Here is a 17,205-nt window from a genome sequence, read left to right as displayed (position 1 = left end):
GGATATGTGAACTACTTCACTAGGTGGAATCCAGTATACATATATTAAATCATCATGTTGTACACTTTAAATATCTTAGAATTTTATTGTCAATTATACTTCAGTGAATGTGGAAAAAAATATAAAAATGAAAGGAACTGGCGTATTGTAGAGAATTGGGTGATTCCAGGCCTAAGGCGGGAAAGAATAAGATGGGCCTAGAGCATCGTATTATTGCCAGAAGTAAATGTTCAAAGAATGATGAAAACATGTCAGTTGTATACAGAAAACAGCAGGAAGGGGCATTCACACAGGCCAGGTTGAGGACAACTTGAGCATCAAAGTAAATATTTTTAATAGATTATAACCTATTGAATAAAAGAGGAAGCCATGATTCCATACTGATATAAGTAAATGGATGGGTAAATTGAGTTTGATGATGTTTATTTAGGTATCCTTCCCTTGTCTCCCAAATGTTTATTAACTACAAAGGGAAAAGTAGTAACTATAGTGAAGAAGCCTGTCAGATGCCAGCTTAATCAAGTGATCAAAGTTAACATTATCAGTAGTAAGTCAACTCACTACTTTGCTGATAGGGTGCAGTGAGAAGACTAGAACATAGCACTGTGTCACGGTCCAAAGATACATAGTCGGAATCTGATCATGAAGAAGTAAGACAAATACACATTGAAGAGCAGTATACAGAATTACTGGCGTGTTAGTGTTCAAAGTTGTCAAAGTCACGGAGGCCAGGGAAAGACTGAAGTTTTGCTCCAGATTGAAGGACACCAAGAGACAATGACATTAAACGCAATTCATGATTCTGACGTGAATATGAAGAACATTATTGGAACAGTTTGTGAAACTTGAATGAGTTCTGAGAATCAGATGATACTAATCGGTCAGTATTAGTTTCCTAATTCTGATTTTTGTATTATTGTGAATATTGAAGACAGCATGTCTTTGTAGGCATAACACTCACCATATTTGAGAGTGATTCAGTATTGACTGCACTTACTATTTGCTTTGTATTGTATCTAAATTATATACTTCAGTAAAGTGAAAAAAAGGATATATGTAAATATGCACACATGGAAGAAAACTTGGAGTGGTTACTTCTCAAGAGATTAACCTTAGGGTAACCTGGGGGTCACAGGTGGGCAGGAAACTTCCTTTCATTGTATACCCTTTTGTTTTATTTGAGACTTTTATCATTTGCATGTATACCTCTTCAAAATTATACACCAAAAAAACTTCAAAATATGTAGATGTGCCTATAATATTACACCATAAGTTATTCAGACCAGTGATTAGGATAGAATGTTCTTCATTGAGGTCATGCCTTTTGAGTTTATCAGATGTGGTGTAATGCCTTTTTATAACTTTTTTGTGTGTGTGGTGAAATATACATAACATACAGTTTGCCATTTTACCCGTTTTTAAGTGTACAGTTCACGAGCATCAAGTACATTCACAGTGTCGTGCCGCTATCACCACTTTCCATCTACACAACTTTTCATCTTCCCAAACTAGAACCCTGTATTCATTAAAGAGTAATTCCCCCTCCCTCCAGCCCCTGGTAACCACTATGAATTTGACTATTCTCAGTTCCTTATATAAGTGAGATCATACAGTGTTTGTCCTTTTGTGTCTGGCTATGTCACAGTGTCTCTCTCTCGACTAAAACATTTCCAGTTCTCTAATTTTGGCATCTAATCAATTTTAGAATAACTTACTTTGCTAAATTAAATCAAAGCATGTTGTTATTATAAATCTTTTATCCAAGGACTTTGTGCTGTTTGTAATACTTTTCTGCTATTAATAATGTAGACCAGTTATCTAACAAGAATTTTAGTAACTAAAACACTCTAAATCAGTGTGCCATAATGTTTTGAAAATAGTAACTATGTTTTATTTTTAAAAGAGTGTTAGTGTGAAGGCAAAATCATCTTATTTGGCATTCTTGTACTAATACTCATTTTATATATGAAGTATTTTAACTGGAAAACCAAGAAAATTTTTCTATATATACAGACTTATAAAATCAGAAGATAGTTCAGAAGTTATCTTGTCTGATCTGTACCCAATTCAATTCAGGAAAAATTTATTGAACAAAGCACATGCTGGGTAGAAAGTGACATGAATTATGTTCTTTTCTGAGCTCATTTAGTAAGAACTATTCAGATTATTTTAATATAAGATGAGATAAATTGTGTGGTAGAGATATATATGAAGTATAGTAGGAAGATGTTAGAACAGTTTATTCTGGGAGGGGTTTGGGTTTGGTAAAGCTTCTTTTAACATTTCATAGTTCATGTTGCCATGAAACCAAAAACAAATCCCTGCCTGGCTTTTAGTCCCTCTCCTGCTCAACTCTATTCTGTGTCCTGAATGACTGCTTTGATCCCTTATTATAGCTCGGTTCTTAGGCTCATTTCTAGTCAGGCAAGTTATTTTGTCTTGTATAGGATGTTGGCAAAGTCTTGCGTGAGATTCAACAACAGCTGAGACTTAAAAATAGCTCCTAGGAACCACTTTAATCATTAACCATTGACAAGGACTATATTCAGAAAAATGTCAGGGGAAAATTTAAATGTTTGCAGAGAATGGAGAGGAGCATACAGATAACTTCTAACTTTTTGCATAGGGACTTTGTCCCCACATTATTTATATGCATCTATTTTTACTTTTGGAGTTTGGAGAAGATGTGACTTGGAAAATTAGAACTCCCTAAGGAAAAAAGAAAAGGAGCCATATTCTCTGTCCTCTGGGCCTTTGATGTGCTTGGAATACTTTGTTCTGACTAGTGTTCTGTCCTTTGACTAACTTCTCATCATTTAGATGTTTCCTTGGACTTCACTTCTTCCAGGAAGTCCTTCCTCTCATTTTTCCATTGATTAGATTCTCATTATTTTCTGAGATTATCCACACTGAATTATAGTTGCTTATTGTATTTGTCTAGACCAATGTTTCCCAACTGGGGCCTCCCAGGGACATTTGGCAATGTCTGGATCCATCTTTCTTTTTCACAATTGGGGGGTGCTACTGGCACCTAGTGGGTAGAGGTCAGGGATGCTGCTAAGCACCTTGTAGGGTGCAGGACAGCTGAATTACTTTCAGAAGTTAATGCTGTTTTATATTGTAATTTTAGGTTGTATAAAAATGAATGTGATACAGATATACTGTATTTGTTATTCATTTCCCATTAATATTTACTTCCTTCCATGGTATACAGATTTTCATGAGTGGCTATCTTCTGTTTATCTTCTTCTTGAGGTTTAAAGCCTAAAAGTATGTGTATTAATAATAAAAGAATATTCCTGGATATTAATTTTAGATGCGTATTAAAATGCTTTGAGGGAAAATAAGGGTAATGTACTATTTAAGTATCTGGATTCTGTGCATTTGTTATTAAAGCCCAAAGTGTATTCGTGTTGGTATGGTAAGTTTCTTAGAGCATTGTTGTTACTACTTTACCTTAGTTCTAAATGAAGTGTTATAAATCAGAAATTAAAACTATTTTATTATAGTGGTAGAAGTCTTTCATTTTATTTTGAACGTGCATATGTTGTCATTCAGCAAACATGTTACCAGTGCCTGTTATGTGCCAGGCATTTAGGTATTTGGCACACAAACCAGTTCATGCCTTCAAAAGAACTCAGAGAGCGGGACAAATGCTGCAGTCCCACACAGACAGTGTAGTAGTGTATATACAAAGTATTAGTGGAAGACTGAGGATGAGAGGGAATGAAGCTTATCAAGTCTCCCAGGCTAAGAACAAGGCGAGGGGTGGTGGGGTGGGGTAGGTTTTACAGGTGGAGAAGAGTTTGTGAATAAGTAAAGAGGCATAAAAGGATGTGATATTTGCAAGTCACTGTATAGCTTATGGTGCTTAGGGAATAGAGAGCATTAAAAGATGATTTTCAGAAAAAGGTACAACGATGACTCCTATACAGATATAATATGTGTTAAGGGTTTTGTTAAACTCGTTCAGTGAAATGGCCAGACATGAAAAGTTTTAAAATGCACAAATTTATATGGAGTAATGGAATGTTAAGATAAATTATAAGTGGAGGCAAAACTTTTTTCTGTAGAGTTGGGGGGAATCAGTTGAATCTCTACCAGACAGGACATAATTTGCATATCTGTTAGTTATCTACAATTTCTAGATTTGTAAAATAGCTCCTATAGAATCAATCTGACAATGCATAGTTTTCCATTGGAGTACAAAATTGTTTTCTATAGGAGTGGCAGGAAATTGTAAAGCACCTTCCAGTGCTCTCAGAGAATTTGTACTGGATATAATAGTCAACAAAATTTTGGGTTAGGGAGCGAGATCATGTTGTAGTAGAGATAAAACCATTCAAGTGGCGGTATTTAGGACTAATTTCGTGAGGGCAGCAGCCAGTGCAGGGAAGCTGGGCAGGCTTTACAGTGCAGTGAGGATGAAGAGGAGCACATTCAGCCGAATTAGGAAGTGGAGTGCTTGAGACTTCCGGACTGATCAAAGCAGGTGAGGAAGTGAGAAGAGACAAGGGAATTTCTGGCTTAAGCAATTGTAAGGACAGTGGGTCATTTTACTGAGAAAGGAAACATAAGAGGAGGAGCAATGTTTGGGGAAAGATAAAGGTGGTTTTGGGAGGTGTGCTTTTTGAGATGATGTGGAACACCAAGGTGGAAATGTCCATTACGTAGTTAGAAATCATAGATTTGGAACTCAGAAGAAGGATTGTGGGCTAAGGATTTTAGTCTGGAAACCATCAGCTGTATTGGGGTTTATATAAAAATAAGTAACTTTGAACTGGGAGAACTTCAATATGGAGAAGAGGAAGAGGGCCAAGAACCCTGGGGAACATCTTTATTTGCATGATTCTTTGGGACACTTATGGAATATGTTCTCAGGAGCATTGTTGTAATTTGGTTAAGTATCAGTCTTGTTTTTAATTGTTAACAATGATGTCTGCTCAGCTTTAATTTTCTCTTTCATTGGCATCTGAAATTATTTTTATTTATTCTTGGTTTCTAGCCTCTTTGACTCCAGGTAGAGAACTTTGAATCCAGAATTCTTAATCACTTCTCATTTTAGGGATATACTTCCTTGTTTTAGATTTTAAGTTGAGAAAGACTTAGTTTGGAACTTTGCACTAGTGTGAAAAGTGAGATCACCAAGGGACAGAGAATGGGAAGGAAGTACTCACCCTTGTGTCTCTTGTAATGTTATTTTCATTGTGAATTTCTCTTATTACATCTCAGTTCCAAATGCATTCCACACTCATAGTGGGGGTGAGGGGATGGGGATGGTTCTCTTGATGTTTTTGCATTATTATGTAGCTAAGTGTAAATTAGTTCTACAGTTCAATAATTGAAGGGAAGACAAGCCTACATTTGTGTTCCCTTTTTAACCTTTCTTCACAATCTCATAGTTAATGCAATTTTAGTACAATTTTAGGTTATTAAATCTGCTTATCTCTTTTTAAAAAATGTGTATATATAGATATATTAATTGTAAAATAAATTTAGAGAACATTGTAATTAGAATTGTGTTTGGAGATGCTTTTGAAACTGGCCTTTTTATTTTTGTATTTAGTGGTATTTGAGGTTTAAAATTCAGAGAAACATTGAAAATCCTATTTTTTTCTTTTTAGATCATCCAATTATGATGGGGTTTGAGCCCCTTGTTAACCAGAGACTACTTCCACCCACCTTCCCTCGATATGCAAAAATAATTAAAAGGGAAGAAATGGTCAACTATTTTGCAAGATTAATAGATAGAATAAAAACTGTCTGTGAGGTGGTCAATTTAACAAATTTACATTGTATTCTGGTAAGTACAAATGTCTATTATGGAATGTAACTTTGATTTAACCACAAAATATGTTATCCCTTTTTAGACACTGACTGTCCCAAGGGTAAATAATACTGGCTTACCTATTTCTGTGATAGCTGGAGGACTAAGTGGTGTATATGTATATTTTTTCCTGTTTAATCTTCATTAGGATTTTATACTATCCATTTTAGAGATGAAGAAACTAAAGTTTAAAGAGATTAGATAATTCACCCAAGTTTTACAAAGGGGAATTTGAACCTTGGATTCTGTCTTCAAAATCTTTTATATAAATGTGTATGTATGTGTGTGAGTGTGTTGTGTGTGTATAAACACATGTATGTGCATGCGTATAAATATTTTTTCATACAAAACTTGGATCATGGTGTTTGGTAACCTTTTTTTAACTATTAATCTCTATATCGTGAACATCTTCCTTTCACGTCAACAGATATAGTCATGCGTCACTTAACAATGGGGATACATTCTGAGAAATGTCTTCTTAGGGGATTTCATCTTTGTGCGAACATCATGTGTACTTACACAACCTAGATGGTATAGTCTACTACATACCTAGGCTATATATGGTGCTGATCTTAGGGGACTACTGTCGTATATGCAGTCCATCATTGACTGAAACGTTGTTATGCAGCACGTGACTGTACACATATTTCTACATTATTTACGTGGTATTTTATTATGCACATATACCACAGTTTTTTCAGTCTATTCACATTGAGTTACATTTAGGTAATTTTCAGTGTTTTACTCTTAGAAATAGTACTAAGATGAACGTATTTGTACGTAAATCTTAGTATCATGTACTTTCTTCCCCTTAAGATAAATTCCTAAACAATGAAGTTGCTGGGTAAAAGAGTTTGTACATTTTTAAGATGGCATATTTTGGATTAGTATTTTTTATGGGTTAAAATATAGAAAAACAAGGTTTATCTTGGGAATATTAAAACATTCAGACATAGAGTTTTGTTAGATGATGAGATTATAGTGACATATATAAGGTTAGTAGGAAGTTAGAAAATACACAGAGTAATACTGTTGTTATTCAGACATATGTACACTAATTTATTTTGCATGATTATGCATAGGTATGCATTTGAGTGTTGTTCTCCCTGCATGCTGAGGTACATAATTCCTAGCCTCAAGTCATTTCCTCTGTGAAATCTTCCTTGCTGGTTTCAAATTGCTGCTTTACCTGTGTTCTTGGAGATAACAAATTATGTAGTTTATAGTCCTAGAATTTAACAGTAACCTTGGGGATATAGTTGATGGTCAACAAAGATGTGTAGGGTTTTTTTATGCTCTTTCTTGTACTAACTTTATTTTCCTTTCCATTAATTCTTTGTTGTTAAAGCCCAACCTAAGTCTTCATTCCTTAGTGAAACTTTCACTGATTATGCCTTTATTACCTCCTTTTGTGTTTGCTTTCTTGTAGTTTATCCTTATTTTGTCATAGGAATCATGGAATCATAAAGGTAGAAAAAATGATAGACATAAGCCAGTTCATTTTGCAGTTTATTGGACAGCTAAACAAAATAAGTTTTAGAGGGCTTGTAACTAGATTACATGATTGGTTAGTGGCATGTCTGGATTGAATATTTTCTTACTCTTCTGCTACATCTACTTTTCTAATGTTTAATTGTTACATTGAAATGTATTTGTGTTCACCAGATTAATGATAGGATTTTAGAAAAGGAGGAGATCATTGTAAATTGAAATAATAAAGTATAATGCAACAGTTGGAATTTGATATTCTGGCAGAAGATTATGGATTGCCTTGTCAGGAGAATAAATGCATACTGACACACCATAATAGAGGGGATCTGGGGGTGCCAGGCCTGGACTGCTGGCATTAGACATGAAGAGGGGAAAGTAGGAGAAGAGTCCCGCGATCGCTGAAAAACTTGGGACAGAGGAATAGGTGGTAATAGTTGAGTAGTGTGGCAGAGGCCAAGAGTAGAGGAAAAGATTAAAATTAGGGAGGATAAGAGGCCAAATAGTCTGGTGGATCTGCTTAGGGACCCTGTTACTATTAGGATAAAGTGCCAGATTTTAGTGATTGCTTACATATCAATCAGATAAACATAAGCATCCCAATGAAAAACTGGGAAAAGACATGAGCACAACACATTTAAAAGAAGTAAACATGAAAAAGACTTAACCTTACTTAGTAAGTAAAGAAATGCAACTTATAGTAACTAGATTGAAAAGTATAGTAATATTTAATGTTGGTAAAAGGAAAGAGTTGTTCTCCTGTACTCCAGTGGCTCTCTCTCTCAAAAGTCTTAAAATCGTGTATGCTTGGACCTGGCAACTTCTCTTCTAGAGATTTAGTTAAAGAAAATAATCTGAGATGTGCGAAGATGCACTAAAAAAGTGGTCCTTGCATCATCCTTTGTCATTCTTAAAAAACTAGAAACTGTTTAAATACCCAGTGGTGACATCCATTCTTTGGTATGTTTAGAATATGTCTTACAGCCATTAATGAGCATGTTATAGAAAAACATTGGCATGGAGAAATGTTTATTATTGTCAAATTATGTTTAAAATATCCACCTATACCTTGTTGCACACAGAAAAGATCGTCAGAGATAGCCAAATTTAGTTTTAAAAAAGATTGGAATAACTGTTATACAATGATGAGCGAAAGTGTTTCATCCATATTTTCATGGGGTGTACAGTCTTGTTTGAGATCAAAATTGATCAAATAATCATAAACATGGTTATAGAATTACAAACTGAAGTAAGTGATAGGAAGGAAAGGAAGTAGAACATATAACTTACAATGAAGGAATTGACTTAGATGATCAAGGAAATCTTCCTTAAGGAAATGAAGGTAAAGCTAAGATCTGAAGGTTAGGTAGACATTCATTGGGACAGTAGAGGGCAATTCCAGATGAAGGAAGCTGAATGCTCCACTGGGTGATGGGAAAGAACATGATACATTTGGGAAACTAAAAGAAAAGTAGTAGAGTAGAGCATGCAGTGATGGGGATGGGGGATTTGGTAAGGCTAGAGAGGTAGGCAGTTCAGCAGGATCATTTAAGTCACATTAAGGATTTTGGTCTTTCTCATAGAGCAAAGGAAAACCATTAGAGTTTTATGCAAGATTAGTATGAGTGAAGCAATGACTTAATTGGATTAAGAATTCACTAAGATGTGGCTGCATTGTAGAGAAAAGATTTGAAGGGAACAGAGTAAACACAGGGAGACAAATTAAGAAATCATTATTATAGCCCAAGGGAGAGAGGATGGTAACTTGGACTAGAAGGTTGACAGGGAGATAATGAGGTAGGTAGTCAGAGTTAGAGCTATGTGTGAGCTAATAATGATTGAATATTGGGAATAAATTAAATATGGGGCATAAGAGAGCTCTCAGGAGGGTCTCCAGTTTTCTGACCTGCAAATCTAGGTGCAAATTTGGTGTTATTCATTGAAATGGGGAAATTCTCAAAGGGGATGTTTGGAGTCAAATGAGGGTCTTAATGAAGTAGAGTTTGAGATGGCTTTGAAATATTTAGAGATATTGAACAGGAATTGGCTGTGTGGATAGAGTTTGGAGGTCTGTGCTAGAGTTATAATTTTGGAATTATTTCAGTACAGATGGTAATTGAAGCATGAATATGGATAAAATTATGAGGGGAAAAAGTATATAGATTAAGAAAAGAAGATAGTCTAGAATTAAGCTTTGAGTCTACAGAACACACTGAGAGGTGACCAAAGAGGAGGAAACTCAGGAGTCAATTTAAAAGGTTTTTCAAGATGAAAGTCATGTCAGATACTGCTGAAAGGTCAAATGAAAGAGGTGAATAAGGTCCAACACAAATGTCTGTTGGATTTAGTGACAGGGGCCAGTGGTGATTAGAGCAAAGAGCCAAGCTAGTGTGTGTTTGAAGACAGTGGGAGTTGAGTAAGTAGAGACATTGGTGCCAGCCAACTCTTTAAAAAGTTTGGCTGAGAGGGCAGGAGTTGAGAGGGAAATGTGGCATCATGTGACAGTCTTTTCTTCTTTTCTTTTTAAAGATGGGAAAAACTTGACTGTTTAAATGGGAACAATCTAGTAGAGAGGGATAGCTTTAATATATAGGAGAGCTAAGGATGGATAATTGATAATGTGTAGTGTTCCTGAGAAAGCCAGAGGAATGGAGTCTTTAGTACATGTGGAGGACTTCCACTGTTAAAGTAAACAAGGAAAGGGTCTGGTACAGATGTGGGTACAGTTAGAGGTTTGGAGGCTGAAGTTGAGGCGTTTCCTGTTAGAAAGATGACTTTTATTTTCTTTGTAATGTGGAAAGGGAAGACATCTTTCTGGTGGAGAATATTCACTTTGAGGAGAGTGTGCAAGATGTAAAAGTTAATTGTGAAACAAGATAGTGAATTGACTAGAGAAACTTGGTAGGTTTTGACAGGGCACACATTTAAATTGAGTCACAAGTCTGGGGAGTAGGTATAGAAAGAAAAGCAGATAAGGCCTATCCATACTTAAAGTTTGAGATGAAAAAGAGCCAATAAAGGAGCTAGAATGAGTGATTGTAAAGATAGTAAATGTACCTGAAAAGTACAAGGTTTGTCTCCTAGAAGAGGAGAGAATTTAAAACATGGTGCATGGCTATTCAAAATGATGAAGAAAAGTCAGGAGTCATGAGATGACTACCAGAAGGGATAACACCTCAAGGAGATAAAGAAAACCTTTTTAAAAAATAAGTGAGACTTATGTGAGCATATTTTAATAGCCCTTGAAAAAATCTTTCCTCCCCCATTCCCCCCTCTCATCCCCACTCATGTCCCCACCACTTCATTTTACTCCCAGTCACCTTCCATTCATCTTCCCCTCTGCCACTTCCCCCCTCTCATTTTAGGGATGTTACATGATGAAAAGAGCAGTAACTTTCCAAGCCCAACAGTGATACTGCTTTTCTTGAACGGAGTTTGTTGGCAGATAGGTTCATCTTGAAGACCAGCTCGAAGTCTTTGATGAACACGGTGCTAAGGGGGATCTTTAGGCTACAATAGAGGGCTTAGTGGGGAAAAGTGCTGCCTGTAATTGTCTAGGATTATTTTTCACAGTGATAGTCATCTGGGCAACAACTGTCTGTTTCCAGGAGAGGAAGCTTATAGGTTTTATGTCTTTTATTCTCTGATTGCCAGCCTATAGCGATGGCATAGATGTTCTCATGCCCAGATAGCTGTCCTTACTCTACAAACCCAAATCCAAGTGTTAAAATACATACATTTTTACTTAGCTGTAAAATTTGTAAAATGCAGAAAAATATGAAGATGATAAATAAATATCCTATAATCTGTAGATGTTAACATTTCTGTGTATTTTCTTTTGTTCTATCTGTGTGTAAACCCATATGTAGTTTTCTAAGTATTTCTTTTGATTTTTGCCTAGAGTCAGGAACAGTTAGTAATATGAATGTAATTGGCCTAGTTATTTGATATTTATTTCTGTGAAGTAGGAAGTAAACCTCTTTCATTAATTATAAATTATTAATGATATATTATTTTTATGGCATACAAATTTAACATTGGTATCTACACACTACTATTATTGGTCAGTTCAGTAAAAAAGAAATTAGGCTCTAAAATTATCTATTATCCCATTGATACGATTAGACAGTTCTTGTAGAAATGATCTTTAGCTATTTGTCGTATTTTAACTCTCGTAGTGTATCATTTCCAGAAGGTCTAGCAAAAATTACACTCTATATGCAAACCTTTTCAGCTTTTATTTAATCTATTAATTACATTACTTTTTTCTCTGTGTATCTATTAGGATTTTTTCTGTGAATTTAGTGAACAATCGCCTTGTGTTCTTTCAAGATCTCTCTTACAAGTAAGTTCCACTTAGTATCAGAATACTTCTGTAAATATCAAATTATATGTCTTGACTTTGTTTTATTGATTGATGGAACAAAAGATTGATGCTTTTATTTTTTTGTTTGGGTTTTTAAAAAAATTTTTTTAATTTTTAATTTTTTTTTTTTTTGAGGAAGATTAGCCCTGAGCTAATATCCATCACCAATCCTCCTCTTTTTGCTGAGGAAGATAGGCCCTGAGCTGACATCCATGCCCATCTTCCTCTACTTTATATGCGGGATGCCTGCCACAGCATGGCTTGATAAGCAGTGCATAGGTCCGCGCCCGGGATTTGAACTGGCAAACCCTGGGCTGCCGAAGCAGAGTGCACAAACTTAACTGATGTGTCACTGGGCTGGCTCAAAGGAAGATGCTTTCAAATGATATTCCACAGTTAGTGTTATATTTTTTTAATAGAAGTATTTACTTAGAATGTTAGACATTCATCAAGATCATATTCTGGGCCATAAAACAATCTGTAATAATTTTAAAAGAATTGAAATCATGCAAATTATACTCTCGACTATTTCGGAATTAAACATAATCAATAACAGAAAGATATCTGGAAAATTCTCCAAATATTTGGAAATAAACACACGCTGAAGAGCCCATGGATCAAAGAGGAAGTCTTAAATTGGAATGAAAATGAAAATATATCAGAATCTGTGGGATACAATTAAAGCAGTGCTTAGAGAGAAATTTATGTTCATTAAGCATTCATATGAACATTGAATGTTTGTATGAAAAAAGATCTGAAATTAGTAATTTAAGAGTCTTCTTTAAAAAACCAGAAAAAGAAAGGCAAATTAAACTCAAAGCAAGCAAAAGGAAGGAAATAAAGATAAAAGCAGAAATCAGTAAAAGAGGAAACAGACTAAAAGTAGAGAAAATCAGTGCAACCAGAAGCTGGTTCTTTGAAAATAGCAATAAAATTAATGAACTTCTAACCAGACAGAATGGGGAAAAAGAGAAGATACAGATGAATGATATCAGGAATGAAGGAAAGGATATCACCACAGACCCTACACACGTTAAAAAGATTATACCGGAATATTATAAACAACTCTGTGTCCATAAATCAAAAACTTGAGACGAAATGGACCAGTTCCTTGAAAAACCCTACCGAAACTCACTCAAGAAGAATAGATAACTTGAATAATCCTGTGTCTGTTAAAGAAATTGAATTCTTAGTTAAAAACTTCCAACAAAGAAAACTCCAGGCCAATTCTACGGTCTGTTTCAAAAAATAGAAGCAGCAAGAATACTCATTGTATGAGGCCAGCATTAGCTCAGTATCAAAACCAAACATAGACATTACAAGTGTACAAAATTATAGCCCAATATTCCTTATGAACATAGGTACAAAAATCTTAAAGTATTTTCAGATCAAACCCAGGAATCTATTAGGAAAAAGATAATACATCAGGGTTTTGTCCCAGAAATGCAAGGCTGATTCAACATTTGAAAATCACTCATTGTAATTCATCATACCATCTAAAGTCTCAATAGATTCAGGAAAAGCATTTGACAAAATTCAGCATCCATTCATGATAATAAAAAAATCTGTCAGCAAAACTAGGAATAGAAGAAAACTTCCTTAACCTGATAAACAGCATGTACAAAAACCTACAGCTAATATCATACTTAAAGATGAAGATTAAATCCTTTCCTCCTCAGATTGGGAGAAAAGCAAGGATTTCCACTCTCATCACTCCACTTTTACTCAACATAGTACTAGAAATCTTACCCAGTGAAAAAGGCAGGAAAAAGGAAGAAAAGGCATATGGGTGAGAAAGAAAGAAATATTGTCTGTTTACAGACAACATGATTTTCTGTGTAGAGTGCCAAGGAATCTACAAAGAAGTTCCTAGACCTGATGGGTGAGCTTAACCAGATCGCAGGATATGAGGTCAAAAAGCAATTGTATTTCTATATATTTGCAGTGAACAATGGGAAATCAAAATTTTAAAAACAATATTATTTACAATAATATCAAAAAATGAAATCTATAAATCTAACACTTGTTTATAGGATCTGTGTGCTGAAAAACTACAAAGTGCTGATGACAGAAATCAAAGAAGACCTACATAAATAGAGATCTACCTCGTTTGAGGATTGAGAGAATTGATATTTTTAAGATGTCACTTGGCCCCCGAAGATAGATCTACAGATTCAAAGCAATCTCAATCAAAATCGTAGTAGGAATTTTTGTAGATGTCAGCAAGGCTGATTCTAAAATTTGTACGGAAAGGAAAAGGAATTAGAACAGCCAAAGCAATTTTTTTAAACAAGGTCAAAGTTGGGGTGCTCACACTGTCTGACTGGAAGACAGGTATAGTATTGGCAAAATAATGGACACATGGATCAGTGGAACTAAGGGGGAAGTCCAGAAAAGTCCTATTTCTTTAATTAGCCCTTTATTGTATAGCACTGGATTATATAGTCGTTTATTAATTGACTAATGTGGTCACTTAACTGATCAATATTTGATATGGTCAACTAACTTTTGACAAGGCACAAAGGCAAATCAATGGAGAAAAGGTAGTTGTCCCAACAACTGGTGCAAGAACAGTTGGAGAGACAAATGCAGTGCATATGACTCAGAATGCATTATCGACCTAAATATAAAATATGAACTATACAACTTTTGGAAGAAAGGATAGGAGAAAATCTTGGTGACTTTCGAGAAGGCAGAGACTTCTTAGGTATGACATCAAAAGTACAATCCATAAAAAATTGGTAAATTGGTAAATTTTTTTTCCTTTTTTTTTTTTTCCTCTTCCCAAAGCCCCAAAGCCCCCCGGTACATAGTTGTATGTTCTTCGTTGTGGGTCCTTGTAGTTGTGGCATGTGGGACGCTGCCTCAGTGTGGTTTGATGAGGAGTGCCATGTCCGCGCCCAGGATTCAAACCAACGAAACACTGGGCCGCCTGCAGCAGAGCACGCAAACTTAACCACTCGGCCACGGGGCCAGCCCTTGATAAATTTAAAATTAATTCTGGGGCTGGCCCCGTGGCCGAGTGGTTAAGTTCACGTGCTCCGCTGCAGGTGGCCCAAGGTTTTGCCTGTTCGGATCCTACGCTTGGACATGGCACCACTCATCAGGCCATGCTGAGGCGGTGTCCCACGTAGCACAACCAGAAGGATTTGCAGCTATAATATACAACTATGTAATGGGGGGCTTTGGGGAGAAGAAGAAGAAGAAGAAAAAAGCATTGGCAACAGATGTTAACTCAGGTGCCAATCTTTAAAAAAAAAAATTTAATTTTGTAGAAGACACTGTTAGGAAAAGAAAATGATACTGCAGAGTGGGAGAAAATATTTGCGAGTCATGTCTGACAAAGGGCTTGTATCTGGAACATATAAAGAATTCTGTAAACATAACAGTAAGAAAACAGACAATTATTTAAATGAGCAAAAAATCTGAAGATTTCCATATGAAATGATATTCAACATCATTAGTCTTAGGGAGATGCAAGTTAAAACCACAATGAAATATCACCTCCATCTTTAAGAATATCTTAAAAAAGAAAGACAAGAAAGAACTGACAATATCAAGTGCTGGTGAGGGTGCATTACTGGTGGAAATATGAAGTACTACAGCTACTTTGGAAAACAATTTGGCAGATTCTTAGAAAACTAAATCTACAAATCCCACTCCCACTTGTTAACCTAAGAGAAGTGGAATCTGATAGTCTCTTGGAAACTTGTATGCAGATGTTTATAGCTGTTTGGTTCATGTTCACCCAAAACTGGAAACAATCCAAATGTGTTAGGAAATCAAGTAAGGTGTAGTATAGTAAATATTAAAATACACTGAGGTTGTTAAGGGGAGAAAGTTAGATGTAAATTATCATTAAATAATAATGTATTATTCTTAAATTTAATAATTATTTTAAATATAATTTTTTACAATTTCAGAAAGATTGTGTTCTAAAGTGTTCATTAGAAATAAAGATGATTGACTAGCTTAATATTTATAGCCATTTAATATTTCGTAATTTTTGAAGCCGTTTCTTATAAATTGGCTCATTTGACATATTCAGTCATTCCGTTTGACTGGTTTGATATTACTACTCTTGAGAGATTTTTTCCTGCACGTATTTTTTTAGCCTGCGTCAGAATACACTTAAATAGGGATTAGTAAGTAGTACCCTTTGTGGAGGCAGTGGCTTATAAAAATTTTCCAGCTTTTAAGTTTTTTAGTCTCTTTTGTATTCTGTGGTATTTATAAGAAGTATGTTCATGTCACAGTAATGACAGCTATATGTACAATATGTCAAGATCGTGATAACGTACTAATATATAACATTTCTTTTAAGACCACTTTCCTAGTGGATAACAAAAAGGTCTTTGGAACCCATCTCATGCAAGACATGGTGAAAGATGCACTTCGGTCTTTTGTCAGTCCTCCGGTGCTCTCCCCAAAGTGAGTATCGTAAGACAGTTTATAGCGTGTGTGTTTCTTAAAAGCCCAGGTTCCCCATGCTCCTTCTTTATAGCCAAGGCATAAAAGCCGTTGGAATCAAGTCTCCATATAAACAAACAAAAAACCCAATCATGTTAAAATTAATTGACTGCTGCCGCATATTTTTTAGATTTAAACTAAGGTTTTCTGAGCTTGACATTAGGTCTGATATGAGAAGGAAAAGTTACAAGGAGTTATCAGACATTCGGTAAGTTGTATTGACCCTTATTGTGTCCAAAGCACTGTGTTAGGTAGACACTTTGGGAAATAAATATAGAAAACAAGGTAAAGTCTCTTCTCAATGATCCAAGTCTAGATAGAAATAGAAAATGCAGATAATTGATCCTTAAATTCGTTTTGGTAGAGGCACTGCCCCGCAAACATGCCATAAGAGGCTGGAAAGGATTTCATGCAGAAAGAATCATCATTTGAGTCTGCATTTTGGAAAATGAGCAGAGCTTTTCCAATGGGGAGGGAAGAAAGGAGTCATTATTTCTTAGGAAAGAAACTAGCATGTGTGAAGACATGAGTATATGAAATTATTTTCAGAATAGTTAGTGGTTCAGCATTCAGTTTGTTGAATAAATCATGCCACATCTCACATAAACCTCTGGTAGCTTCCTCTCTTAGGTTGGGTTCTCCACAAGCAAAGTCTGAGACAAAGATTCATCTAAATGTAATTTAGAAAGTGTTCCCAGGAAACACCAAACAGGGTTGTGAGTAAGTGGGACATGGGAAGGAGAAAGCCACGCAAACGTGTGCTCCGTGGAAAGTTCCTCTGCTTCAGTCCTGTCAGGGAGCTCTAGTTGTCCTAGTCAGGGACAAGGGAGCTTGAGAATTTACCCACACACCTGTCAGTTAAGGACTGCCCGTAGGAGGCTGTAAATTCCTAGGCATCCTCAGTGTTGGTTACATTTCCCTTCTCCTTCATGATAAAAGCGGAAGTCCTTATAATTGAGCCTACAAAGCCACATATGCTCTAGTCTAGACCCCTGTCCTGGTACCTCTATAACCTCATCTCTTACTGCTCTCCTCTCACCTACTCTGCTTCAGC

At 35.7% G+C, this 17,205-nt stretch overlaps 1 protein-coding gene across 4 annotated transcripts in view; it reads left to right on the top strand.

Moving 5' to 3' along the window:
* The window catches only part of NAA35 (N-alpha-acetyltransferase 35, NatC auxiliary subunit), a 96,687-nt gene that overhangs the window by 59,167 nt on the left and 20,315 nt on the right, over positions 1-17,205 (top strand). For all 4 annotated transcript variants that reach the window (XM_070590380.1, XM_070590378.1, XM_070590381.1 and 1 more), the window contains exons 12-14: positions 5,625-5,803; positions 11,601-11,660; positions 16,006-16,112. In XM_070590380.1, coding sequence (XP_070446481.1) covers positions 5,625-5,803; positions 11,601-11,660; positions 16,006-16,112 — 346 coding nt within the window. The remainder of the gene's footprint in view (positions 1-5,624; positions 5,804-11,600; positions 11,661-16,005; positions 16,113-17,205) is intronic.

The sequence above is a fragment of the Equus przewalskii genome, chromosome 22 (assembly GCF_037783145.1).
Source record: "Equus przewalskii isolate Varuska chromosome 22, EquPr2, whole genome shotgun sequence".
Lineage (NCBI taxonomy): Eukaryota > Metazoa > Chordata > Mammalia > Perissodactyla > Equidae > Equus > Equus przewalskii.
The sequence above is the reverse complement of the archived record's forward strand: the minus strand, read 5'-3'. Positions and strand labels throughout refer to the sequence as shown.